The sequence below is a fragment of the Vanessa atalanta genome, chromosome 21 (assembly GCF_905147765.1).
Source record: "Vanessa atalanta chromosome 21, ilVanAtal1.2, whole genome shotgun sequence".
Classification (NCBI taxonomy): domain Eukaryota; kingdom Metazoa; phylum Arthropoda; class Insecta; order Lepidoptera; family Nymphalidae; genus Vanessa; species Vanessa atalanta.
Window position 1 is genome coordinate 8,341,977 of NC_061891.1, and position 25,769 is coordinate 8,367,745.

At 32.0% G+C, this 25,769-nt stretch overlaps 2 protein-coding genes across 21 annotated transcripts in view; one reads left to right on the plus strand and one right to left on the minus strand.

Annotated features, from left to right (window-relative positions):
* LOC125072466 (mucin-2-like) overlaps positions 1–620 on the plus strand; it is a 51,240-nt gene extending 50,620 nt beyond the window's left edge. For 7 of the 18 annotated variants that reach the window (XM_047683108.1, XM_047683100.1, XM_047683104.1 and 4 more), the window contains one exon: positions 32–611. In XM_047683108.1, the coding sequence (XP_047539064.1) occupies positions 32–252 (221 nt within the window). In that variant the 3' untranslated portion in view covers positions 253–611. Of the gene's footprint in view, positions 1–31 lie in introns of all 18 variants that reach the window. The other 11 variants (XM_047683105.1, XM_047683112.1, XM_047683111.1 and 8 more) reach the window with 8 other exon arrangements.
* Positions 621–3,259: 2,639 nt separating this feature from the next.
* On the minus strand, positions 3,260–25,667 carry LOC125072468 (probable cytochrome P450 49a1). 3 transcript variants are annotated; one of them, XM_047683119.1, is made up of 13 exons: positions 25,632–25,667; positions 16,365–16,479; positions 15,422–15,598; positions 8,631–8,796; positions 8,426–8,515; positions 7,862–7,978; positions 7,426–7,502; positions 6,897–7,092; positions 6,262–6,406; positions 5,339–5,502; positions 5,193–5,271; positions 4,454–4,654; positions 3,260–3,812 (listed from the first exon to the last, which is right to left on the minus strand). In XM_047683119.1, exons 2-13 carry the CDS (start codon positions 16,468–16,470, stop codon positions 3,705–3,707), a joined length of 1,626 nt encoding a protein of 541 aa, XP_047539075.1. In that variant the 5' UTR covers positions 16,471–16,479; positions 25,632–25,667; the 3' UTR covers positions 3,260–3,704. The 3 variants fall into 3 exon arrangements, with proteins under 3 accessions (XP_047539075.1, XP_047539076.1, XP_047539077.1); XM_047683120.1 differs by lacking the exons at positions 15,422–15,598; positions 16,365–16,479; positions 25,632–25,667 and adding an exon at positions 9,875–10,004; XM_047683121.1 differs by lacking the exons at positions 15,422–15,598; positions 16,365–16,479; positions 25,632–25,667 and adding an exon at positions 8,975–9,040.
* Between the last annotated feature and the right edge of the window lie 102 nt (positions 25,668–25,769).

Below are 25,769 nucleotides of genomic sequence, written 5' to 3' on the forward strand. Positions count from 1 at the left end.
TATATAGTTTAATATGATTTATCTTTTTCAGATAACTTTGATTCCTCACGAACGAAACCAAAAACAAGAAACGTTAGGGACGTAAGCAATTCCTTATACGACGAGTTTCCGATATCCTTAGAGTACTCAGCAATTGTAGGGTCTGTCATGTTTGTAATTTTATCATTAGGTGTAACTCTTTTTATATATAAAAACAAGGCGAGCCTTAAACGAAAAGAAAATGTAGCAATTACAAATACTCATCCTTGCTAAAACGATACGTTTACTTTTAAGATGTAACACATTTTTTTAAATGTCAAAACCTGACGCGTTTTTATAAAACCAATCGATTTTATATGTAATGATATTCACTGCCTTTTAAGCTTTTTGTATGTTATTCGGGCATTTTATATGTTGCCTTTTTTATCATAAAGGTGCCATAGGTTGATAAATTTTGACTATATTTTAGCTTTGTAAAACTTGATTATGAACATAATTACCTATATTACTAGTCAAAATACATAATGACCCATTATTTTAATGTCGATATATTGCATGTATTTTATTCCCTATATAATTTTATTACTTATACTCATTTGTGATATTTGTAAATATATAACAATATTATGTTGTGGCCATCCGTTTATAGTTAAGGTAATAATACACTTTATATTATCTCTGTGAACTGTCATTGTGTGTTGTGTTATTAATAATATTATATAATTTTAACAATAGACGAATTACACAACGCAGAACGGACGGAAATAGATGTTTTTGATAAAATACTAAATGTTAGTAGATTGTATATTGAGTCAATCTAAGTAAAACATTCTATGAATGTGTAAAAACTGTTTCATTTCATTATACCCTTAGATTTATAATATAAAAACTTTTCAATTTAAAAAAGAGGTTTGATTCAACACCCAGTTGGAACAAAGTTGCTTTCGATGCATTTTATATATTTAAATAACAGATGGTGTAATAAAGCAACAATGTTTGAAAATGATTTAATGACAGGAAAAAAGAAATCTTACTAAAAATTATGTCTGAATTAAAACAATAAAAATTAAATGAAATAATTTAAAAAACAGAAAAGATATAGAGAGAAAGGAAAGTGGGGTAGAGGAAGTCGGGAGGGGGCAGAACGCTTTTTCCGTATTGATTTTAAAATCTTTAAAGTAAAAAGTATTGTTTTAATATTAATATACATCTAGAATTCATAAGTAAAAAATATTAAAAAATAATAACAATCACCTTACACTTTATTAAATCAATTAATATCAAAACAAAAATTCAACCTAATATTCTCATTTAACTGAATTTTTATATAACCATAATACTAAAATAAAAGACCAATAAAATCAAAATATACTTTATTCAAGTGAGCTTATACGAGCACTTTTTAATCGTCTTCTTCCGAGTGTATATTAAGTAAAGCTACCACCGGTTTGAAATGTAACCGGCAAGAACACAGTACCTAGTTACTCTTTTTACATTACATTTTTTACATTAGCAGCCCGTAAATGTCCCACTGCTGGGCCTCCTCTCCCTTTGAGGAGAAGGTTTGGAGCATATTCCACCACGCTGCTCCAATGCGGGTTGGCGGAATACACATGTGGCAGAATTTCGTTGAAATTAGACACATGCAGGTTTCCTCACGATATTTTCCTTCACCGCCGAGCACGAGATGAATTATAAACACAAATTAAGCACATGAAATTTCAGTGGTGCCTGCCTGGATTTGAACCCGAAATCATCGGTTAAGATGCACGCGTTCTAACCACTGGGCCATCTCGGCTCATATCATATATATAATATGCTGTCTGAAAGTCAACAAGTAGCTTCACGCTTTTTTACGATCTATAAAACCTTGTGTTGAATAATGTGCTTTATTAATTAATTAATGACTTGCATAAACCAAAAAAATCCAATGTCCTCACAGTTTTGACATACTTACCCACAATCACGTCAACAGCTATCATTCTGTACGAAGCCAAGCGAAATCCCTGTTATTCGGACTTACGCTGCCTTTTAGAGACATTATTTTATAATAGAAGTAACTTCCATATATATAATATAGTACATTTTTCAAAGATACAAGACAATACAGAAAATTATTATAGACTAAAAATAGTTGCATCTTACAAAATGTGGTTACGGCCTAATATCCATCATGTCCAGACAATCCTATTTAAGTAAGATATAAATACCTAAGCTTGGATTAAAACCTGAAAATGGCGATCCATGGTAAATATGACCCTATAATAAACAGACTGGGAGAAAACCATCCAGCCAAGGAATCCAAAATCCCAAAACAAATAATAACCCTTTTACACATACCGAATGTTTTTCTGGAATCTACGACTTCTTAATAGACAGACATTTATGTAGCTTATGAATACCATATATCGATAAAATAATAATAATTAATCCTCAAAGGAGATTGATCACTTTGTATGGGTGGTTTGGCTTGAAGTGGACACTCACTAAGAATAAAATCTTATTTCACCCGGACGAAGTCGGTACTTAATATTAATATTTAAAGTACGAGTAATAACTTCTGTAGTTATAAATTTATTAAAAATCAATTTTTTATATTTAATATTACATACTATTATCAGAATATATGATTCTTAAAAATATACCAACGCAAGGTACACTAAAGACAATTTTTTTATTTAATTAATTCTCTAAATATTATAAAAAATAATAAATTTAATTTACACGAGCGTAACTTTTTCTTACTTAACATGTTTAACTATGTTATTAGATTTAACTATTAGATTTTGCAAGGCGTTTCAAAGCCACTTATTTAATCCTCTCATTCTGTTGACGTACTTATTATTACCACAGAACTTAACTTTATAATATTTTAATAATGCTCGACTTATTAACTCATGGCTTTTAACTTTTATATTAAAAAAAAAAAAAAAAATTAATAATTTGTTCAGTATAATACGCATGAATTAAGTAAAAAAAATATATCAAATTTGTTTCATAACTTTACTTAGTATGATAAAAAGTTGCTATATTTACTTCAAAGGCGTTTAGTTTAAGGAACTATTTTACTTTGTATGATTGGGTCTGGATTTACAAGAATAGGAAAATATTGCATTCAAATCCACCTGACTATATGAATACAAAAATAAAATTATGCAATGAATATTTTACAAAAAGTTCTTTAATAGTATTGTAATACATATTCCAGACAAAACGATATCGATCAGAACATCAATTGAACGACAGAAATTGTTTGACACATTTGGCCAATTAATTTGAATACAATGCAAATACGAATTGCTTAAAAGATTTCGTTTAAGATCACAGAGATATATTATAGAGAGAATTTTACTATTTTTATTAACAGACTCTGCTATAATCATTGCCAAAAACTGTAGAGGTATTCTGTAAGAAGAAACTCGAACGTCACCGTAGAACTACGAAATAACCAAATGTGATATGCAATATTGACTGTAACCATTATCAAACTTGTAAGAAACACGTATCAAAATGGCGTATCACCGTAAATCGGTTATCAATATTTCACGAGTGTATTACGTTGCGAATTCCTGCAAAAAAGCATTATAGTAATTGGGCTGAGCATAAATAAGTTAATTAAAATGTACTTTTACGTCTTAAAGTGAAAAATACTTAAAAATTTATATGCATATGCTATATAACAACTATGAATAAAATATGTACATATTTATTTAATACGAAGATGTTCACCGGTCGATCAATTTTATCCGAATGGGACCGTTTGGCGTGTACATGGGATGTACGTGATATTCAAGCGGCTCGTGATGATACTCCATTTTAAATGAATTCACCATCTGTAAAGTATATCATATTTTATGTTATTAATAAAATAACTATATGATTTGAAAATATTATAACATATTGTTGCAATTGAAACACTTGGACATCGGAGTAGTGCAAAAACTATAATTATCGCTTATTGCTTTCACTATTGACAGGAGGACAGGTTCATTATTTTCCTATTATTTAAACAGTTGGAACTGCGAAAGAAAAAACCGAACCTACGTTTGCTCAGTTAATATTAAATACCTATCAATCAACCTACATCAAAAACAATCCCTTAATTACCAAAATTTATAACATTTCTTTATATCGTCAAATTTTAAAACAATTAGAAGGAACAGAAATAAATACGAAAAGTATTCTCTGTTTACTTAATATTACGCTTTTGACTCCTAAACTATCTGTCACAAGATTTATTTGTTGACATCAGCATATCCATCTATAAAACAACAAGAGAACCTTCGGCTTACTTTTTTAAATATATTTTTCATAACATTACAAACGACTTTTACGTAATTGAGAGCGTAAACCGCAACCTCTCTATCGCCTTATACTCTGTGCGGGAGACATTGTATTGAACACGGTGAATGTCAATGTCAACCTAACGGTCATTGACCTTGTATATCAATAGCTATATTATATATTAACTTACCTTACAAATAACAATTTGCATTTCTAATTCCGCAAATCTTCGTCCAAGGCACATCCGTTTCCCGAAACCGAACGGAAGAGACGCAAACGCGTGATGTTTGTATGTGGAACGTTGTAACCAACGTTCGGGACGAAATTCTGAAGCCTTAGAAAAATATTCTTCGCTGTTAGCCATCACATAATGTTGGAATATTACTTGAGTCTGGAAAAAAAAATGATTATGAAATCACTTCACGCATTTTTTATATTAATTATTGTTACAAATGTATATTTTTTTATCGTCTAAGTAGGCGAACGAGTAAATGGATCACTTGATGGTAAGTGGTCACCACCGGTCATAAACAATAACGCTGTACGAAATATTGACCATTCCTTACATCACCGATGCCACCATCCTTGGGTACTAAAGATGTTGTCTCTTGTGCCTGTAATTACACTAATTCACTATATATGTATAAACAATATGATTTTAAGACTTTTGTACAGTTAATCTATAAAAAGATAATTGTTGGAAAAACTGAACAGTCATTGCACCAGACATAAGCTATTTCATCAAATAAAATTTAAATTAACTTTCCTAACTTTCCTAAAGATAATTATCATAATATATCTTCGTAAGTCTTTCTCCTGCAGTTCGCTAGATATATTTTGACTCTAAATGTATTTTGTTTTTTGTCCGGTTCCTTTATTAAGCATATAGTAAACCGGCCATTTAGCGAGCCAGACAATGATTTACTTACACCTTTAGGTATATTGTAGCCACAGATAATTGTGTCTTTGGTCAACTGTCGGCCATTACCAATAACAACTGGATACATTCTGTAATATAAAAAAATGAATTACAAAATGGGACACAAATTTGAAGTTATTAAATGAGTATTATTACCTTAGGACTTCCTTAATACAGGCCTTTAAATATGGCATTTGAGCCACATCGCCAGCTTTCAGTGGTCTGCCTTTTAAAACACTTAATATTTCATTATATAGCTTATCCTGAACGTCTGGCCTTTGTGATAATTGATATAGAGTCGAAGCTACTGCATTTGATGTCTGAAATTCAATAAAAAAGGAATTCGAAAAATGATTTTGAATAGTGATTTTGCTTGGTGTACAGGTCTACATTTTTGTAAAAAATTTCACAATAGTGAGACACTCATACTATACTTGGGGTTTGTGTAAACTCGTCTGGGCTACCACCCAAATTATATACCTACCACCCATCACATATTCTACCGCCAAACAGCGACACTATGTGTAGGCTTATACTCTACTTATACTCGTTACGGAGCTAATGTCTATGACCGGGGAAAGGGTGACGATAACCCCTTACCATCAGGTGCCCCATTTGCCTACCTGATCACCTAAACTTATGATCTAAGCATACACAGGGACAGACAGACAGCGGTAAGCGTAAAGCGATGTAAAGCTGAATTCCCATCACAGATTTGGAATATAAATTCTACTAATATGAATCAACAAGAAGTTAATCCATCAAATGCCAATTATTAACATAATATCAAGCATAACCACTAAATTGATTAAATTTAAGTGTTTGATTTGTGTGCTCGGAGGTGAATTTAAATATCCTGAACAAAACTTAAATTCATTCGAACAAAATCCATAACAAGTGTAACAACCAATCTGCGATAGAGCAGCGTGTAGGAATAAGCTGCAAACTACATTCCTTAGCCCAGATATAGGGATTAACATGCTGTAATTTTATTTGAATTTAGTTAAATATTCATCAATAATATTGCCATCATAGCTATATTAAATCAAGCTTTGAGTCATCGTAGTTTTCATACGTACCGTGTCAATACCAACTAGGAACATATCAAGTGCTGTCACAGCTGCAACTCTTGGTCCAGCAGCAGCCACTAAGTCTTGTAAGAGTGATTTGCTATCATTGTCTCGACATTCTTGCAACGCTCTCTCTACGTGCGATAGAGTAACACTGTAAATGTATTTATAGTTTTAAGCAAATTATTGATGATTAGATGATGGATAGAATCATTAATTTGTGAATGATACCTATAAGAGGAATATAAGAACATTTAATATGGTTTCTGGAAACTTCAGCGATACTTCTAAACGTCTTTCTGTATCTACAGAGATAGTTTAACTTCATTTAACAATTGATCACCTATAGACGGAATTTTGTAAATTTAGCAATTCATTTAAATAAGTTGGAACGTTAGTCTGTAAAGATTAAATAAAAGTATATATGCCATACCTATATGATAAATAATTTTGGTAACTTAACATTCTTAGTAGTAGACATTTTTACAATTTATCCTATCATAAATAATAATATAATCCAAAAGATAATTACTATGTTTGTTAATTAATTAGTAATATTGGTCATGTCCCTAAAACTCTTCACCAATGCTGTTAATGAACTGTCTAAACTATCAGTCTCGACAAACAAAAATGTAATTAATTACCTCAATATTGTGTCCAAAGCGGCTACATATTTCTTGAACATTGTCGTCGGATATATTCTCCACCATGGAGCCCGCAATTCCAATTCACCAACACAAAGAAAGAAGGTGTTGACAGCGTCTATTAAATGCTGACTTTCTGAACCTTCGCGTGACTCAAAACATCCCAGTCTCGTATCTAATGCTATTAACCCTAAAGCTGAAATAATATTACTTTCATTATACAAAAATGAATGATAAGATCTAATCAATTTAATAATATAAAAAATTGTGGACTTTGTGTTTGTTGATTTGCAGTCATTATATATGTAAATTTTATTGTACTTACTAACATCAATTCTGTATTTGAATTGGGGAAAAGAGTAACTACTGAGCTTGTTGTTTGGCGTGTTTTATCGGTATGATCTACTTTCTGAACCGGTGGTTGTTTTAAATGAAGATTCAAAAGTACTTATTTGAATAAAGAAATACATTTATTTGATTCGTTTTATAAAAGAAACTATTTCTGTTTTTTTAAATTTAATCGACTTACATTCCAGAGACCATTTGTGAACTTCATTTAGGAAATCGCTTGGCGTTTCTGATTCACTATTTCTTATTTCTCGCACCCTGTAAATTTACAAATTTAAGCGCATAAAGTTTTAATTTTAATCACTTTATCAGGATCGTTGATATTTTTTGTTATAATAACATAAGTAAAGATTATAACTATTGTTTGTATGAATATGATTTTCCAAAGAATAACTAAAATAACTTAAGAGTACTCAATGTAAGTGCAAAAATAATTCTAAAACATATAACAACCCATTTTATCCTGCACTTTTTTGAGGCAGGCTCATAATTTTTTGTCCAAAGAACCTGAAATATGATCCAAAAGAGAAGTTCTGCTAGCAGCCTCATAATATTTCCAAATAGTTATGCGTACAGACACTAATCTAAATTTTTGTATTCTTAATAATCGTATTCACCTGTTAACAAAAGCATCAGCTACTTCTCCGACCTGTTCAGTATATTGCGCCGCAGCACCAGTACTTAAGGCCACTCGAGAGACTTTTGTTCTGAATGCTGCCCAGGAATTACCGTGCCTGTTGAATTTAAATTCAAAATCATAAATTATATTAATTATATTACCACATCTTAATTATTATAAATTTGAAAATTATATCACAAATCTATCATTCACGTTTTATATAAATATACTTAAAACTTGGAATGTACAATTCACTAATTCTCATAGCCTGATGGGATGGCTATATACGACAAAAGCCACTGACATTTTAAGCCACGGGCGTGTTTTCAACGTGTTAATTCGGTACTGCTATATTTGATTTACCTAACTTTTACTAGATCCAGGGCTTAGTACAGTCATTTAATTCTTATAATGACACAAGACCAGAAAGCTATTAGTAGAGAAAATGTTCTTAACTCATTATACAAAAAGCATTTTTTAAATTGTGGTATACGTTTTCCGTATAATATTAATAATCTGTGGTGAATATATTATTATCTCTTAAAAATATACCCGAACTTACACGGCAATAACTCCAGCACAATGTTTTTCAGCTCCGAAGAAATCTTTCCTCAACTTATGTTTGTAGTAATTTAACGACGGCATCGAAGGTCTGAAATTAAATTAAACCTACAATTAGACCAACGAGTCACTTGGAAATTACACAGAGTAGGAACTAAATGAATTAAGATACCATCCAGTGAAAGTCAGCTAACTAGTATTTCTACCTGTGGGGAGCAGCGTCTTCTCCTCGGAAGACCCTTTCAACTTCTCCAGCATCGAATACAAAGAGCATGTCCGGTCTTCCCAGTAGTCCGGCCATTTTGACACATTTGCCGTATTGCTGTCGTAACGAAAGGCATACTTGATCCACGTGCTCCACTGAATAGCCACCTGAAAAAATAGGTAAAACATAAAAAATCAGCTTTTAATCAAACAATTTATTGTCACATAATTTACAATCACAACGTGTAAGTCTAGTAAAACGTCAAAACTCGGGGAATAAAACAGATATAGACTATTAAATACCAGGCTGCTTGTGGTGTAAATTTCTTATCAGAAAACCCAGTACCATTTGTTTAAAAGACACTTGAACTCGGGTCCTCAACCATATTAATTGAGCAACTATGCCGAGAAGGCAGATGACAAGTAAACGATGTAACATTATTTCAAATCGTCAATAACATATAAAATCCTTTTTTTCTTTTGAGAAATCGAGATGAATTACTTTTTATATATAAAATAGACAATTTAATAAGTCAGATGAAAGCGATAATGCGTTCTGACATATGTTGTTTACAACATTAGTGTAATATTTATATATAACTTTCACTTAATGACATGAGAAGATAATATACTATAATAAAGATCACGCACATCTTATCATTACGAATCGTGATGTAGAAACACGCTAATCTCAACCGAAGATTGCAGACACAAACCGGGGCGTATCGCGTAATTTTAAAATCTAAATATTTGCGTTAACAATTTATCTCATAAGAAGAGAGTTACAGATATCACGAGTAATCCTGCACGTGTCAGGTGAAGATCTGCAATAACCGCGTTTAACTACAAATCACCACACGATATGAGCCGAGATGGATTAGAACGCGTGCATCTTAACCGATGATTTCGGGTTCAAACCCAGGCAGGCACCACTGAATTTTCATGTGCTTAATTTGTGTTTATAATTCATCTAGTGCTCGGCGGTGAAGGAAAACATCGTGAGGAAACCTGCATGTGTCTAAATTTCAACGAAATTCTGCCACATGTGTATTCGGCCAACCCGCATTGGAGCAGCGTGGTGGAATATGCTCCAAATCTTCTCCTCAAAGGGAGAGGAGGCCTTTATCCCAGCAGTGGGACATTTACGGGCTGCTAATGCTAATGCACCACACGATGTCAAACCAAAATATATTTTATTCAAGTTTTGAATCGTCATTATATCGATAAGGACGAGGGAAAAACTCACCTCGAGTTAGCTTTAGGCTAGAAGTGAAACATTGGTCATTGGCTATAACTTTCATCACATTAGGTTGCATAAAAAAAAAACCATTATACATAACATACATCTCATGCCATCACCGTGTTATGAAGTACGTCCGTAAGTATGTACGGAAGCAAGCCTGACACGGACTACTATGTCCACTAGAACGTATCAGCGGGCTATCACATCATGAATACATTTCTCGTCGGAAATTGACGTTCCGTGCATGACCCGCGTAGGTCATCTGTGTTCAGTGACGGAACGATCTAGTAACCATAGTTCATACAGCTCAATACAAAGCATAACTTCTGACACTGACATAGACATTAGCGCTAGTAGAAATAATAAACTTTATTTACATTGCAGACGCATCACCAACTATGGAAAGTAACACTGGCTCACTCACCCTTTTTCATTTGATTTGACTTAATAAACAAACGCACGTACCGAGTTCAGATTCCTTATATAGTATTCCGTTAATGTACACATTGTACAGTTATTAACGCTGGCACGCGGGACGTATCGCAAAATTGTTTAAAAACAAAAATTAACAAGGCACTCGTACGTCATGAAATAGATTTATATAAAAACCATATTTTAGTACATATATAATATATTGACAATGTAATATCAAAAATTAAAATAAAAAACGAAACTTTATAGAACCTAAAGTTCTAAGAATCAAACAGAAAAAAGAGGTATTATATTTGTTATTAAAAAAAACCTGCTAAAATATCTATATTTATGTAACATTTTCGGCAAAATATTCATTTATTTTTTAACCATATTATTCAACACAAGTACATAGATCAAAAAGCGTGGAGCTTGTTGACTCTCAGGCAGAAAGTCCCGTATGTTATATGTATGTAAATGTTGAAAGAGAGTATCTACTAAGTTTCTTGCCGTTTCTTCTCAGTCGAATCTAAATTCGGAAACGGTAGCTAACTTGAATAATTTTATTCAAATATACCAGTGTTATTATTATTTTGATTTTTACGATAATTTTTAAATACTTAACTTAAATAGTTTTTAATTATGAGATTTAAACGAATTAGCAGAATTTTCGTATACTAGCGAACACCATGCCATAAATCCATTATATAATTCGTCCATCTAAAATGTCATGGTTAATGACAACCTTGTACTGATTCCAACATTTCGTAATCGTTCATCATTATTATGAAAGTTTTTGCATTCAATTTGTATTCAGACCACAGATAACATTAAATAACTGCGAAAAGTGACATCGCGCGCTCTACTTAACATATTATTTCACTAGCTACCCATCCCGACTTCTCACGGGTAAAATAACCTATATTCCAACCATAACAGGAAAAAAGTCAAATAAACAACATTTGACAGCAAACATTTGACGTGATATCATTGGTCGAGAGCTTGATTAATCATCAGTTGTATTATAAATAAAGATATATTTATCATAAACTATAAGTAGTGCACAACATAGCAAATCAAATGAAATACGTAAATCTAAGGCTGGTTTACCTTTATTCCTACTTCCATTGTGTATACATATAATTATTGAGTATACACAACTTTTAGTTTGAAGAAAATATATAAAAATAATGTTTCTTGTTTTCTTTTCCGGTTATGAAATTTCGGTATTTCTCTAATATAATATCTGTAGTAATATTTGTAGGCTCAGCGCGTGACCTTGAAATTTGAACCTCGTTAATGAGAAACGAGAATTATCAAAAACTTAAGACATACAGACTGGAAGTATAATTCGATATTGTAGAAAAGTATTATATATCTGTATCTGATACAGAGCATTGTGAAAACGTGCAAGTCAGCGTTACGTAACGAAAGCTTATTAGTGTTTATACATATGTATGTTTATTGAAACATAGGAATTAATTGTATTTAAATTCGCTAATTCTATGCGAAAAGACGAACATTATCTTGATTATGAAACCAATGAAATATGTTTTTACTTTATTCGTATTAGCGATATGTTTTTCTACGATTACATATTATTTTAGTAAAATCATATTTCATTAACTTTATTAAGTATAAATAATATTTAAAAAAAAAATGTGTGCGTCTCAGGTCTACCGATAGCAGTGATAACTTCAAAAAAAGTCTGTCCGAAAAAGGGCTGGCGCTGTATGTTAGAGTGAGAGAGGAAGAGCCTGCTTACCGCTGCCGTATGCGTAAGAGACAGACAGTCAGACTGGCGCGTAACTCGTTACGTAACGAAGTGGATAAGAAGTTCCCCATAAGAAGTTATCACCTCAAAAACAGCCCAAACATTCATATGTTCAAACTTATGAATACATAAAAAATATCCGTCTTTTGCAATTCATGCGTTCCCAAACTATTCGTCCAATTGTGATGCATCTATAGCAAGTTCAGCTAAGTCCCTGGCCCAGAAAAGGCAATTATTTATTTATTTTATTTTTGTCCTTTAATAGTTTTACATAAACCCTTATTCTAACGGTACTAAACCGTAAAGAGCAGCCAATCACTACCACATATTTACGGTTATCAGTAAGGGACTAAGTAATTAATGAGGCAGGTTGATGTGTATAATTCATTAAAATTTGTATTCACATTCAGACATCACGACTTCAAGTTATCAATAACAATTATACCGACCAATAGATATAGAATACTATGTTAATTTAAAACTCTTGTTCTGTCGATACGAAGTAGAGGGGGGTACTTTAACGTATATGTTGTGTTATAATAAGGTGATTTAATTAAAAGTATTTATTAGTGATCGTTTATATTATTTACAATACTATCCCGATTAAATAACTAAACTTCAAGCGAACCGCAACAGGATCATTGCTTTTGTAGAATTGGAAAACGGTTGAACGGCAACGATTACATTTCTATTGCGATAAACTGTCATTTTATTATTAGAAACGTACTTTCATCCGATATATGCAGATTTATTAGAGAGGTCTTCCTTCATCCCTGAAGACGAAATGAATAATTATAAACACAAATTAAACACATGAAAACAGTAGCGCTTGCTTGTTTGAACCCAATCATCATCATTCATCGGTTAAGATTAATTTTCTAACCACTGCTGAGTTTCTTTCGCCGGTTCTTCTCAGGTCCGAAGTGTTAAATTCCGAACCGATGGTAGATTTTTGACTATCAATATGCAAGTGTAAACACTTCTATATTGAATTAAGATAGAACTAACTGTATCTTTAGGTCTTGCAGTCTGTTGGATTTTAAGACCTAAAGATACAGTTAGTGCCTTCTGCGTGCAACCGGAACGCTACTCAAGATACCAATTAAGAAATCGTTGGCGGTAGTTGTAAATAACATTTCTTTTTAATTCGAACAGACAAATGTCACCTTAGTCTGCCCGTGACCACGAACACTGCAAAGTGCTCGAAACGTCGGGATGTTAAAATAAAATAATTAATATACGCGATTAAATCCGTTAAAAAACTAGTTTTATTTCAATGTGTAATAATCGCGAAAATCTAAGACAACATTTTTGACTTTGACTTTGACTGGGCCATCTCGGCTTTACACGCAGTACGTATAACATTTTTAAATACGTTGCATTTATCGTTTTAAATATTCCGTAAACGTAATTGTGTGTTTCATATCTTGTCTCTTTAAAATGCAGAAATGCGTTCAACGTCCGAAGTAATATGAGGAATTGTAATAGTCATAGTTCAATGACCTTGCGTGATTTATTTTGATGTTATATACATTATATAAATAACAGCTAACTGCTATATATTAACAAGCGACCTAAAACAAACAAAACCGCAAAACTAAACAGCATCGAATCCCGTGAGGATAAATATTTTAAATCAAATCGTCATGTTAGCATTGATTTAAAAATATACTGGGTTTTTCTGTCAAGAACTTATAACCAGATGCGGAAGTTGGTTGTGAAATACCGCCGGGCTTTTGAAAGCAGATAATGTAAAAATGATAACATTCGAAATGAAGGTACATTTGTGTTTATGCACTCACACATGCATTACAATTTAAATAGTAAACTAATCCCTTATTTGCACTCACACTACTACATACAGATAGACTTTACAAAATTACACTTATCTTAATAAGCCTAACTGACCGAATTTCGCCCACAATAACTAACGTCAAGAACTAGTTATCTGGGAAAGATATACTACGATACTCCAGTATGCGTGTAAGCTCAGATGCCCTCTCTACTTCCAAATTCAAAATCAAAATATACTTTATCCGAGTAGGTTTTACAAGCACTTAACAATCTTGACAAGAAACTCAGTAGTTTTTCAAGATTTGAAATACATAGTGTCAGTTAAATACTATTATACAGGGTTATTGGTAATTCGAAGTATTCCCGTTAGGAGGTGGTAGGGGTGACTATTTGCGATAACTTTAACCCCCATATATGTGTGATGCGCAGTGCACCATTTATTTTAATTACCAATAACTTTGTATATATGTACATGTACTACTGAGTTTCAAGTATCTCGTTAACACAACTTATCAGCCAATAGAATAAAAAAAAAATAGTATAATTACCTATTCGGCACAGATCATGTCTGAATAAAAGATGCCGAGCAGACATCGAACATATTATTTTTATAAGGGATGTGCGTTTTCTATGAACATATTGCACCTTTTTTGTTCACGGAAGTTAATTTACTAATATAATTGTTTTTTGTTGACATTTTTATTATTCTTTTTTTTAAATAGGCAAATGAATTACTTAGTTGGTATATTGTGTATGTCTATACCTATATATACGTGTATATTGTATACCTGTGTTTTTACTGAATACTGTTTATCTTTATCCTATATCATATATGATATATATAATATATTATATTCAAATAGTTTTTGAACTGTTATTACATAGTTTGTGAACATCTCAGTCAGTGTACTCAGTTTTGGATTAAATGTAATAGACTAATAATTAAACCAATACCGAGACAATAGGAGTTCATTATAATTTTTATCTCACATCTTCATAAAGATTTTTTGTCAGTTTGTAACGTTCATTTAAAAAACGCGGTCAATGAACAGGGTTTCATAAAATAAATCAAAAAAGCATTGTTTAAAATAAGATAAAAATTTAATTTGTACCTAAGAAACTGTTACTCCATATTGTTATAAAACTTTAATCCAAGGCTTATCAATATGTTCGTCGAGAATAAAAATTTCAATGTTAATTGACCTCTTAGTTTTGAGGTCAATGAGTATTGGCCTGATGGAGTTTTGACCTCGCGACTTTTTGAATTTATTTTTTAAAGATCAGATATAAAGTAAGATTAGCTTAATCTTAAAAGCAAGCTAAGGTACAAAAATTACTTTATATATTGTCATTGCTAAGGAAGAAACGTTAAAGGTAAATTGAAAGGTACTTTTAATTCTATCACTTAAAGTTTTTACTTTACATCATATTTCTCAATAGTACTATTTTGGCGCTTAAGCTTTTCTAACTTTACGACGTTTTATTTTAAATATTATTATATTATTAAATATTTTAAGTTAAATTATTAAATTTATATAAAATTAATAAATAATTTGATTGTAGCCACTCACCTATATAAGGAATGAATCTCCAAGTGTTCCCCAATAAAGGAAGCGGCTTTGGTCCAGGTACTTCATCCCAGGACTTCACAGCAAGGCCTAAAGATTCCAACACAGAGGCAACAGCATGCGTCGATCTGGATCGTTGGCCCTGAGCAGGACAAGCTTGAGGCCGTGTGGAAAGGTTTCCTAAAGTGCATTAATAAATAATTAAATATAAAGTAAAAACTCCTTGCGTCATAAACGTTCCATTCAGAGGTGTCACGCAGAATCATTACACTAAAATTCAATATCGATAAAAACCAAATAAATAAAATACAAGTATATAATCGAAATACACTCTATATACAATAAGTACGAATACATTATTTATAATACGAATTATTTAGTATATTACACTGTTATTAAAGGTTAATCGTTAATTAAAAAGGAAGGCGACAAATACTCAAATCCCACACTCCAATACATGGTTTATAAAAACTAAAAAAATCATTAACCTTTAAAATCTATGCGGTATTTAACAAAAAAATTCCGTAACTATAAGTGAAATTTCCAGGCGTTAAAAAACATATTTATTTCTGACATAAAAAAAAACTTAAAAGTTAAATGACTACTATAAAGAAAAACTTCAAAACATTGCGTATTTATATTTTAAAATCATTCTTTTTCTTTTTTTTTAATTTAAACGCAATTCATTTCGGATGAATAATGTATTTATTTTGACCTTGACCTTAATATTCCGTGCGATTCTGTGCAATAGTACCTATGTATAACAAAAAATCGTAAACGTATGTCCTATAAAGTCGCAATTAAAAAATACATAATTGAATATTCACGTCCGTTCTCTTGTTAAAGTAAAAAGCTTAGCTTAGTATTGGTTGAAGGCGATTTTTTATTTTCATTTATATTTAACTAATGTTGTAAAAACAATCACTGATAAAATAAAATATACTACCTATATCTGAAGTATCAGCCGCTTGATTCGCGAGACTTGAAGTTCCCAGGCTCCGAGCACTGAGGCGCTGGAGGGGCCATTTCACGCCGAACGCTCGATGTCTCATTGTAAGCTACTGTAAAAAACAAAATACATGATTCGTTTATGCTACTGGTTCAGACTTTACGCCCAAGTGAGATCAGAGAGGCTGGCTGTTTAGAGAGGCAAATAGCACCAGCGTCTTGGAATGAATACAAGATATATATAATTATATTATATTATATGTAACATACTTTGCTTACGTTCAGATTTATCATAATGTATTTTAAACTCTAATAAATATATATTACGGTTAATAATAATTCTTAAATAAATAATAATTAAAATGATAAAATTTGTTCATTCATATTTGGACTTAATTTGGTCTTTTATTAAAATGTACAACGGTTCCAATCAAACACTTTCTATAATAAATAATTCGTTTAATTTTTCACACGGCATATTTTCATAATTGTTACTTCCTTTATCGAGCTATCCTTCCTGTCTCTATATATTTAAGGGCCCGATGAAGTAGGTAGTGGGTGCACATTATTTTCTACCTTTCACCATAAGAACTTTAAAGTTTTGCATTCTGGTTTGAAAGATATGTGACCCAGTGTAAATTTACCAGTACAAGATCCAAAAGGCTAATAAATGCTCCGTACATTGATGCCATACCTATGACTGGTGGTGACCACATACCTACTAAACCTTTATGCCACTTGAAGGGGAGCATATACAATAAATTTTATCAGTTCTCCTAAATACTATATCTAATAGCAGTGGTGAACAGTTAATATGTCACCTAAACGTCAGATGAAACATCCAGTGAATCTCGAGTGCAATCAAAAATTGCGTTAAGTTCACATTGTAATGATCTTCGCGTATTATTATGACAGCAATCGCATCCTGTGCTCGACGCTCGCAACGCGCTCATAATGTTTTACCTTCAACTAAAGCTGCTATTAAAGTTGCATCGTTGTGTAATCTTAAAGAAATAGATAGCGTTTAATTCAGCTATGTCCAAACTTATATTATAAATGCGAAAGTAACTCTGTCTGTCTGTTGCTCTTTCATGGCCAAATCACTGAATCGAATTTGATGAAATATGGTATAAAGGATGCTTGAAATCCAGGAAAGGACATAGACTACTTTTTATGCTTAGTATCTGACGACCAACCCTTGAGACGCGATTGAAGCCGCGAGCGACAACTAGCTTAAAATAAAAAGATATTGGTGTATTTAAATAAATATAAATATTGGACAACATCTCATACATTACTCTGATCCCAATGTAAGTAGCTAAAGCACTTGTGTTACGGAATATCAGAAGTAATGACGGTACCACAAACACCCAGACCCAAGACAACATAGAAAACTAATGAACATGAACTCGGCCGGGAATCGAACAAAGTACTTTGGAGTGGCGTACCCATGAAAACCAGTGTACATACTACTCGACTACGGAGGTCGTGTATGACTTTGAGATTAATAGACAGAGATTTGAAATCGTTTAACGACCACCACGAAGGATATGTATAACATACATTCATACAGGTACTTTTTGATGTAATCGATTTTACATTCAAACACGAGCAGGGCGTTATACCAACACTTCCCGCAAACACGACCCATTTTGAAGACGGCCACCGCAATGGTTTTACAGTGCATAACCAGCTCAAAATCAAATGCCAGACAGTACAGAAAACTTACACTATGTGTTTTTGATACGGGCTTTTAGAGTTACGCAATTTTGATGAGTAAATAATTATAATAATTTTAGTCAATATCTATCCGCTTTCTGACATTACATGAACGAGTTCACCTTCGAGTTTCACGTTATACAGAATAACTCCACTATTTAAATTATCGTTATCGAGTAATGTTGAGTGAAAGTGAAATGCTAGTTAAATGGTAACAGTACAAGGATAAATAATTTTGCACGAAGTATGAAAAGTCTTGTCAATATGTACATATAAATCTTGTTACATAAAAATAATATTTTAATCGTAAATGTTGAAATGATTAACCGGTTCCTAATCCAGAGAGCCGACATTACTTTTAGAAATGATATCTTCTTGTCTAAGCCGCTCCGCTAGAAATTAGTTATATGCTAGTTATAGACCTGATAAATGTAAATCATTCCTTACCAATGTCCGACGCAATTTAAGATAAACCATGATAAATGGGATGAGGGTTAATGTCATTTAATAAACTTCTTACAAATCGCAATATTATATAAATGTAAATATATAAGCGAACATTTATATTTTATATACTTACGAAAATAGCCTGTAAATGTCCCATTGCTGCGCTAAGGCCTCCTCTTCCTTTAGAGGAGAGGGAGATAAAAAGAAGGAACGAAAAGTAATATAAAAGCCAATTAAATAAAGTCTGATATATTATAAAATAGATTTTATTACGTTATTGATAAAAAATCTAGTATATGCGTGCTGTATATTGTCGGTTACATATTAATACTTCCTTAGTTTTACTTGTTTGTCTATATCTATAGAACACACTTTCCGCAGTTGATTGCTTTATACTTTTCACTGTAAATTTTAACCGAGATAGCCCAGTGGTTAGGACGCGTGCATATTTACTGATTTTTGATTCAAACCTGGGCAAGAACCACAGAATTACGTCTAATAATAGCTTATAAGAACGACATTATATAAAATCAATAAAATTTAAAGCATATTTGCTTTACATAACTGAGACAAATTAGTATGAATATAATTATTCATAATTCCATCCTTATCACACTAGATGGGTTTAATTTATTAGGAACTACCCTTGAGGTATAAACTATTCAATAGAAAATAATCATTAAAATCTATTTACAAAATGAAAAAAATAGTTGCTTTTGATGTTGTTATTTGAATTGAATATTTATTTTTTGATGGACTGACATTGGTTCCCTGGGACCGAGGACCAACCCTAGTGTGGGACGCTACATGCGTTGACACGCTGACCCGTCTCATATCCGAGAAACAATACCCAGAGTCGGAGCCGCTGCTGTCAAAGCTGAAGCGAACAAACGATCCAAATATTTGTCTTAGTCTAAATTAAGTTTTTGTTCCATTTACTGTTGAAACGTTTGGACCTTGAAGTAGTAGTGCAAAAACCTTTATTAACAGTATAACACCTCGCCTTATTGCCTCCACTGGTTGGTTTGGAGGGCTAGTTCATTTTTTGCCCAGAGGATCGGAATTGCAATTAAAAAGCTAATTTAAAGAAACCTTATACATTGTTTGTAATTAAATCTAGGTAAGATTTTTTAGGTTTTTTTTATTCCATCACTCTCAAAATGCGACGGGATGGTAAATCCAACACGGCTGAAAAGAGTTCAGGCGCAGGACCAACGGCTCCAACTTCAATTATAGGAAAACCCAATAATTTTCTGTCAGGCTGACCTGGGATCAGCTTCCACATATTTAGCCCCTAGACAAAGATATACCAAATACAAAACAAATATCTGTCACATCCCTATTAGTTACTCAACACATTACATCATTAATGCACGAACTATTTAGGTTGATATACTAATATTGATTTATGAGTTAAATATTTAATCTTCGAACATAAGAAAATGAGCCAAGTGTACTTCGTTTGGTTTAAGGTCTTTTTATTGACAAAGATATCGCGTTACAAACGTGACGTAACGCTAACTTGCGCGTTTTCACAATACTCAGTATCAGATACAGATATATAATAATTTTCTACCATATCCATATCAAGTTATACTTTCACAGTCTTATATCTCACGTTTTTAATAATTCTCGTTTCTCATTAGCGAAATTCGAATTTCAAGGTCACACGCTGAGCTTACAAATATTACTACGTAAAATTTAGTCTCGCTAACAAATTAAAATTGTTTTATTTTTGTGTCTTCGTATAATTTTATTTTTACTTAACAAAAATAACCTAGTTATGACTTTTATAGCTGAAAAATGCGTTTATATGTACCCTAAGCTTCTGTCTGTTCTTCTACCCAAGTTTGTCTACGTCTTGGCTAGAAGACCTACCTATCTACCTAGCTAGACGTCAGGGGTTCGTATTAAGGATATTTTTCTATATCAAAATCGACTCAGCCGAAACCTATAAGTCTTAGAAGAATTAATCAGTAATCTACGATCCTATGTTCAGAGATTTTTGAAAAAATATATCGTTATACTAGCGACTCACCAGCTTCGCAAGGGTGGACTTCATTGACGAAGAAAATTATATGATAACCATATTACTTATGCCCTATAGGGCGCAGGAATAATGTAGCTTTCTACTAGTGAAAAAACTTTTATAATTGAATCATTAGTTCTGAAGATACGTACAAACAAACAAATATATATGTATAATATAAGTACACATCAATTGATAGAGTTATAAATTGATATTATTGGCATACTCAACTATCGATATATCTACTAAACATTCGATAAAAGATTCGTTAAGATGTAAATTTTAAAATATTAAAATAATGGAAGTCGCTTCTTAATTTGTTTTTGATAATGTTATGCACACATACTATTAATATTAAGAACAAGCATTAACTTTTTCCTTCGAGTACCCGATTACACAGGGTTAGTAACTATTTTTTACAACAGGATCCTAGAAAACGGTCGAAAATATTCAATTGTAAAATTTAAAAGAATCGTTAAAGAGTGTTTGTGTGCCAAAGGATATTACAAAACTAATGACTTCTTAGTTGATTGCACACCTCGGGAATGCGAAAATCGACACCAAGCTGTTTAAAATAACGAATATATTTTTTGTATTTTTCTCCGGTTCTTCTAAGGTCCGAAGTATTTGTTTCCGAACCGGTGGTAGATTTTTGACTATCAATAAACACGCGTAACACTTCTATATTGAATAAAGTTTTTTTATTTTGACTTTTGATATTAAACAAAGAGATTTGAGATTAAATTGATTACTCATTTTGACGGTGTTATTCTGTAATAAGTTACTTGGTGGTAGGGCTTTGTCCAAGCTCGTCTGGGTAGGTAAAAGCCACTCATCGGATATTCTACCGCCAAACAACAGTATTTAGTATTGCTGTGTTCCGGTTTGAAAGGTGTACCCAGTGTAACTACAGGCACACGGGACATATAATCCAAGTTCGCAAGTTCAGTGGCGCATTGGCGATGTAAGGAATGGCTAATATTTCTTACAGTGCTATTGTCTATGGGTGGGTGATGACCACTTACCATCAGGTGACCCATATGCTCGTCCGCCGACCTATGCCATAAAAAACGTAATAAGTAACTTGTGAAATATTGCAAAACGGCTTTTATTGACTTTGACATTGTATATTTGTTATAGTCAATATCGCATAACACTGTCTAACATTACACGAACATTATCTGCGGTGAATTTCGAGTTTGCTCTCACAAGCTCCACGGATAGACAAAGCTACTTTCACATTCATAATACTATCGTTATACCAAATCGCATTCTCGGTCACTTTATCAAATAAATAGATCGGAAAACAGTTAAAGTATCGATTATATTTTGTTATGATTTTTTTTTTATTTTAAATAAATTATGTCTATTACTTAGACACTGGAGTCCGATAGCGAACTCAATTAAAATTAAAATTTACTCCAAAAACTAGTATAATATTGATATTCTTGCAATCCAATTACAGCATGTCTCGTTGGCATAAGTAATTGAAAAAAAAAAAAAACTAAAGAAAATAAACAGCACACTCGCTTTGACACATTCTTTTTTACAAATGTTGTAAAAAAGGTTTAATTATATGGCAAATAATGTTATTTAAAATTAAATTAATTATCTGTATTATATATACATCTAAATTAAAATCGAAATCGTAGGCGCGAACAAATATCATTATTTTCAAAAACGAAAAACAAAATCCAACTTTTTTCAGTAGGTGTCGTTATATATTAATTACATTTAATTTACTATTAAATTAAATGTAAAGGTACCACCAGTTAGGAAAGTAGATTTTACCCTGAAGAACCGGCAAGAAACTAAGTAGTTACGCTTTTACACCCATTTACATAGATATGTTATTTAAATACAATTAAATTATTAATATTTAAAACTATTGCTGTACAAAAATCAACGACTACTAACATCACGAATTTTATCGTCTATGTTCTAGTGATTTAGTGTGTAACAGACCTTATTTTTTTATTTATTTTAAACGTGATTTAAAATTATTAATAGGTCAAGTTAAAAATAACTAACGATACTTAAAGCCATAACCCACCTAGCGGACAGTTCGCACGCTGCAGATACACACGCGATTTGTAGGCGCGTTTTTGATACGCGACATTACATCGCGTGCAAAAAAAAACCGGCATACTGTGCTACTGCATTAAGACACTAATTTCAAAAACGAAAACCGTGCCCCAAGAAGGTTGTATTAACTTTGTGAATTAAAAAACTAGATTCTATGTTGGTTGCCTGGAAGAGATAAGGTCGCCAAAATTGTACGCCTGTTCCATTAAGACCAAATCTATGTTATATTTATTTTTATTTCTCTGTGTGGTGTACAATAAAGAATAAATCAAATTCTGTTCACTCGTAGTGTTTAAACAATGATTGTCGGTTTTTCCATCAAAAACAACAATTATCTAAATAGCTCTATATTATTACTAATCTATATACTATACATTGTGGTGTAACTTTATACAAGTCCGTCTGGGTAAGTAAAACCGGATATTATACCGCCAAACAGCAATAGTATTTGTTGCGATCCGGTTTGAACCGTCAGTGTAACTACAGGCACAAGGGACATAACACCTGAATTCCCGAGGTTGATAGCGATGTGAGGAATGGTTGATATTTCTTAGAACGTCAACGTCTATGTGCGGTAGTTAGCATTTATAGTAAAGGCGGTCCTTTTGCTCGTTCCCGTAATATAAAATAAAAATAAATATTGTTGTAAACATCGTGACGCAACTGGTAATAATAATAATAATAGGTATGATTAATCGTCGTATATTAAAAACAATTATTATTATTTTTTCATTAGCAGCCTTTAAATTTCCTACTGCTGGGTTAAAGGCCTCCTTTCCCTTTGAGGAGAAAGTTTGCAGCATATTCCACCACGCTGCTCCAATGCGGGTTGGTGGAATACACATGTGGCAGAATTTCGTTGAAATTAGACACATGCAGGTTTCCTCACGATGTTTTCCTTCACCGCCGAGCACGAGATGAATTATAAACACAAATTAAGCACATGAAAATTCAGTGGTGCCTGCCTGGGTTTGAACCCGAAATCATCGGTTAAGATGCACGCGTTCTAACCACTGGGCCATCTCGGCTCTTTAAAAACAAACACTCGTTTAAATTCAATGTCGTTTAATATATTAAGCCATGGGATTACGAAATTATATTAAGAGTCGCTCTACCTTGACAATTGTTTGCATACGTTTTTGGTAATAAGTACTATGATTCTATGTTGATATTAGATGATATTTGCTCACTTAAAAGTGAGCCTACCTACTTATTATTAAGTATTATATTACCATTAGCCATTAGCAGCCCGTAAATGTCCCACTGCTGGGATAAAGGCCTCCTCTCCCTTTGAGGAGAAGGTTTGGAGCATATTCCACCACGCTGCTCCAATGCGGGTTGGCGGAATACACATGTGGCAGAAACTCTGTCTGTCTGTTACGATTTCATGGCTAAGCCGCAGAACCTAATTAGATGAACTTAGGTATGAAACAACCTTAAACACAGACATTTAATTTTTTATAACTAAAACTACCGACCGCCTCGGGCGATAACGCATGGGCGAAGTCGTGCTCAATTCTAAATAAAATAATTTTTGTTGATTTTTTGTAAACAATTATAGTACAGGAATTTTAGCTTCCAACTGCACAAAGTCTATGAATCACTGCTGGTGAAATGCAGGTTCTATTATAAAAATACGTAGATTTCTTTTAAATTTACCGATTTATAATTTTAAACCATATGCTAAAAATATATATAAACAAGACTCATTATTTAATAAAAGAAAAGAGTAACTCGTAAGTTTCTTATCGGCTTAGTAGAATCTACATTACGAGCATGAAATATATTTCGTAACAAAATAAAATAAAAACTTATATGAAGTTTTGTAAAGTAACAAAAAAAAACAATATTTTATACTGCGATTTTGATACAAGGTATCTAATTAGCCCTTGTGATAAATTACTAAGAAAATGTTCGATAACTTTAAATTTTAAGGCATTAATATACTACATGTACTAAGTTCGCTTATTAAATACAAGAGAAGCCACAATATAATATGTATAAACAGTAAGTATTCACTAAAAAATCATAGTAAATTAAAAAATATATAATTATGTATATAAAAAGAATTCAAATTAATAATAATATCAAAATTATAAAGAATATAAGCATATAAAAAAAAAACTTTAATATACTATCATAAAAATAAAGTTTGTATAAAATATATGAGTTTATTTTATTAAAAAAAATAGCTTTGTATGTATTTATGAGAATTATAATTAAAAAAAATATATTATTATTTTTTCACATAATTTAGTGTCATCCTTTGAATTCACTTAAATTAAACACATACCACAGCATAAAATAATAAATTTCTTTATTATAGTTCGCAACACACATATAACTACTACACACACACACACGAATTATTTTAGGAAATAAAAAATTGTATTGTGTTAGTATTTCGCACGCCACGGACGAACTGACTGCGGACGCTTTCCATATATACAACCGCGGTTTGGCTTTCTTGATACGTTTCCATTGCATCATATAATATAATTAAAAAAAATACATTTATCGTAAGACAGATAAAAAAATTCACACTCTTTAAAATAAGACTGTAATTACAGTTAAAATTTAAACATATCTGAAATAGTCTTTTATTTTACACCAGTATTATTTTGCATTTTACACCACGAATTCGGACGGGTGCAATTTTTAGGTTGCGCATAATTAGGATCTTTTTTTTTTATAATATACCACCGCCGCCGCACATATACAAAGACGCTGTAAAAAATTAACGATTCCCTACATCAATAATGTGCGACCAGTCAAAATAAAAAACGGGTAAAAGATTGATTATCAAAAGATTTACATCAATAATATAAAAAAAAAAATGAATTAACAAAGACAAATCTTTAAAAAAAATATCATTTATCGTCTAATCTATATTTCTTAACGATGTGACTGATCATAATGATAATGTGATAGAAAATATATTATTAATTATTTTTTTATAAAAAAAAGGGTATAATGTGAACGTACACACGGAATATAATTTGATACGCCAGCCGCACCGTGACTCGTTCCCTTTATCGATACCATTTCGTAATGAGACTGAAAGTACTAAGCCAATGTTTCAGCAAACGCGTTATACTTGTAACAATATAAACAATAGTGCGG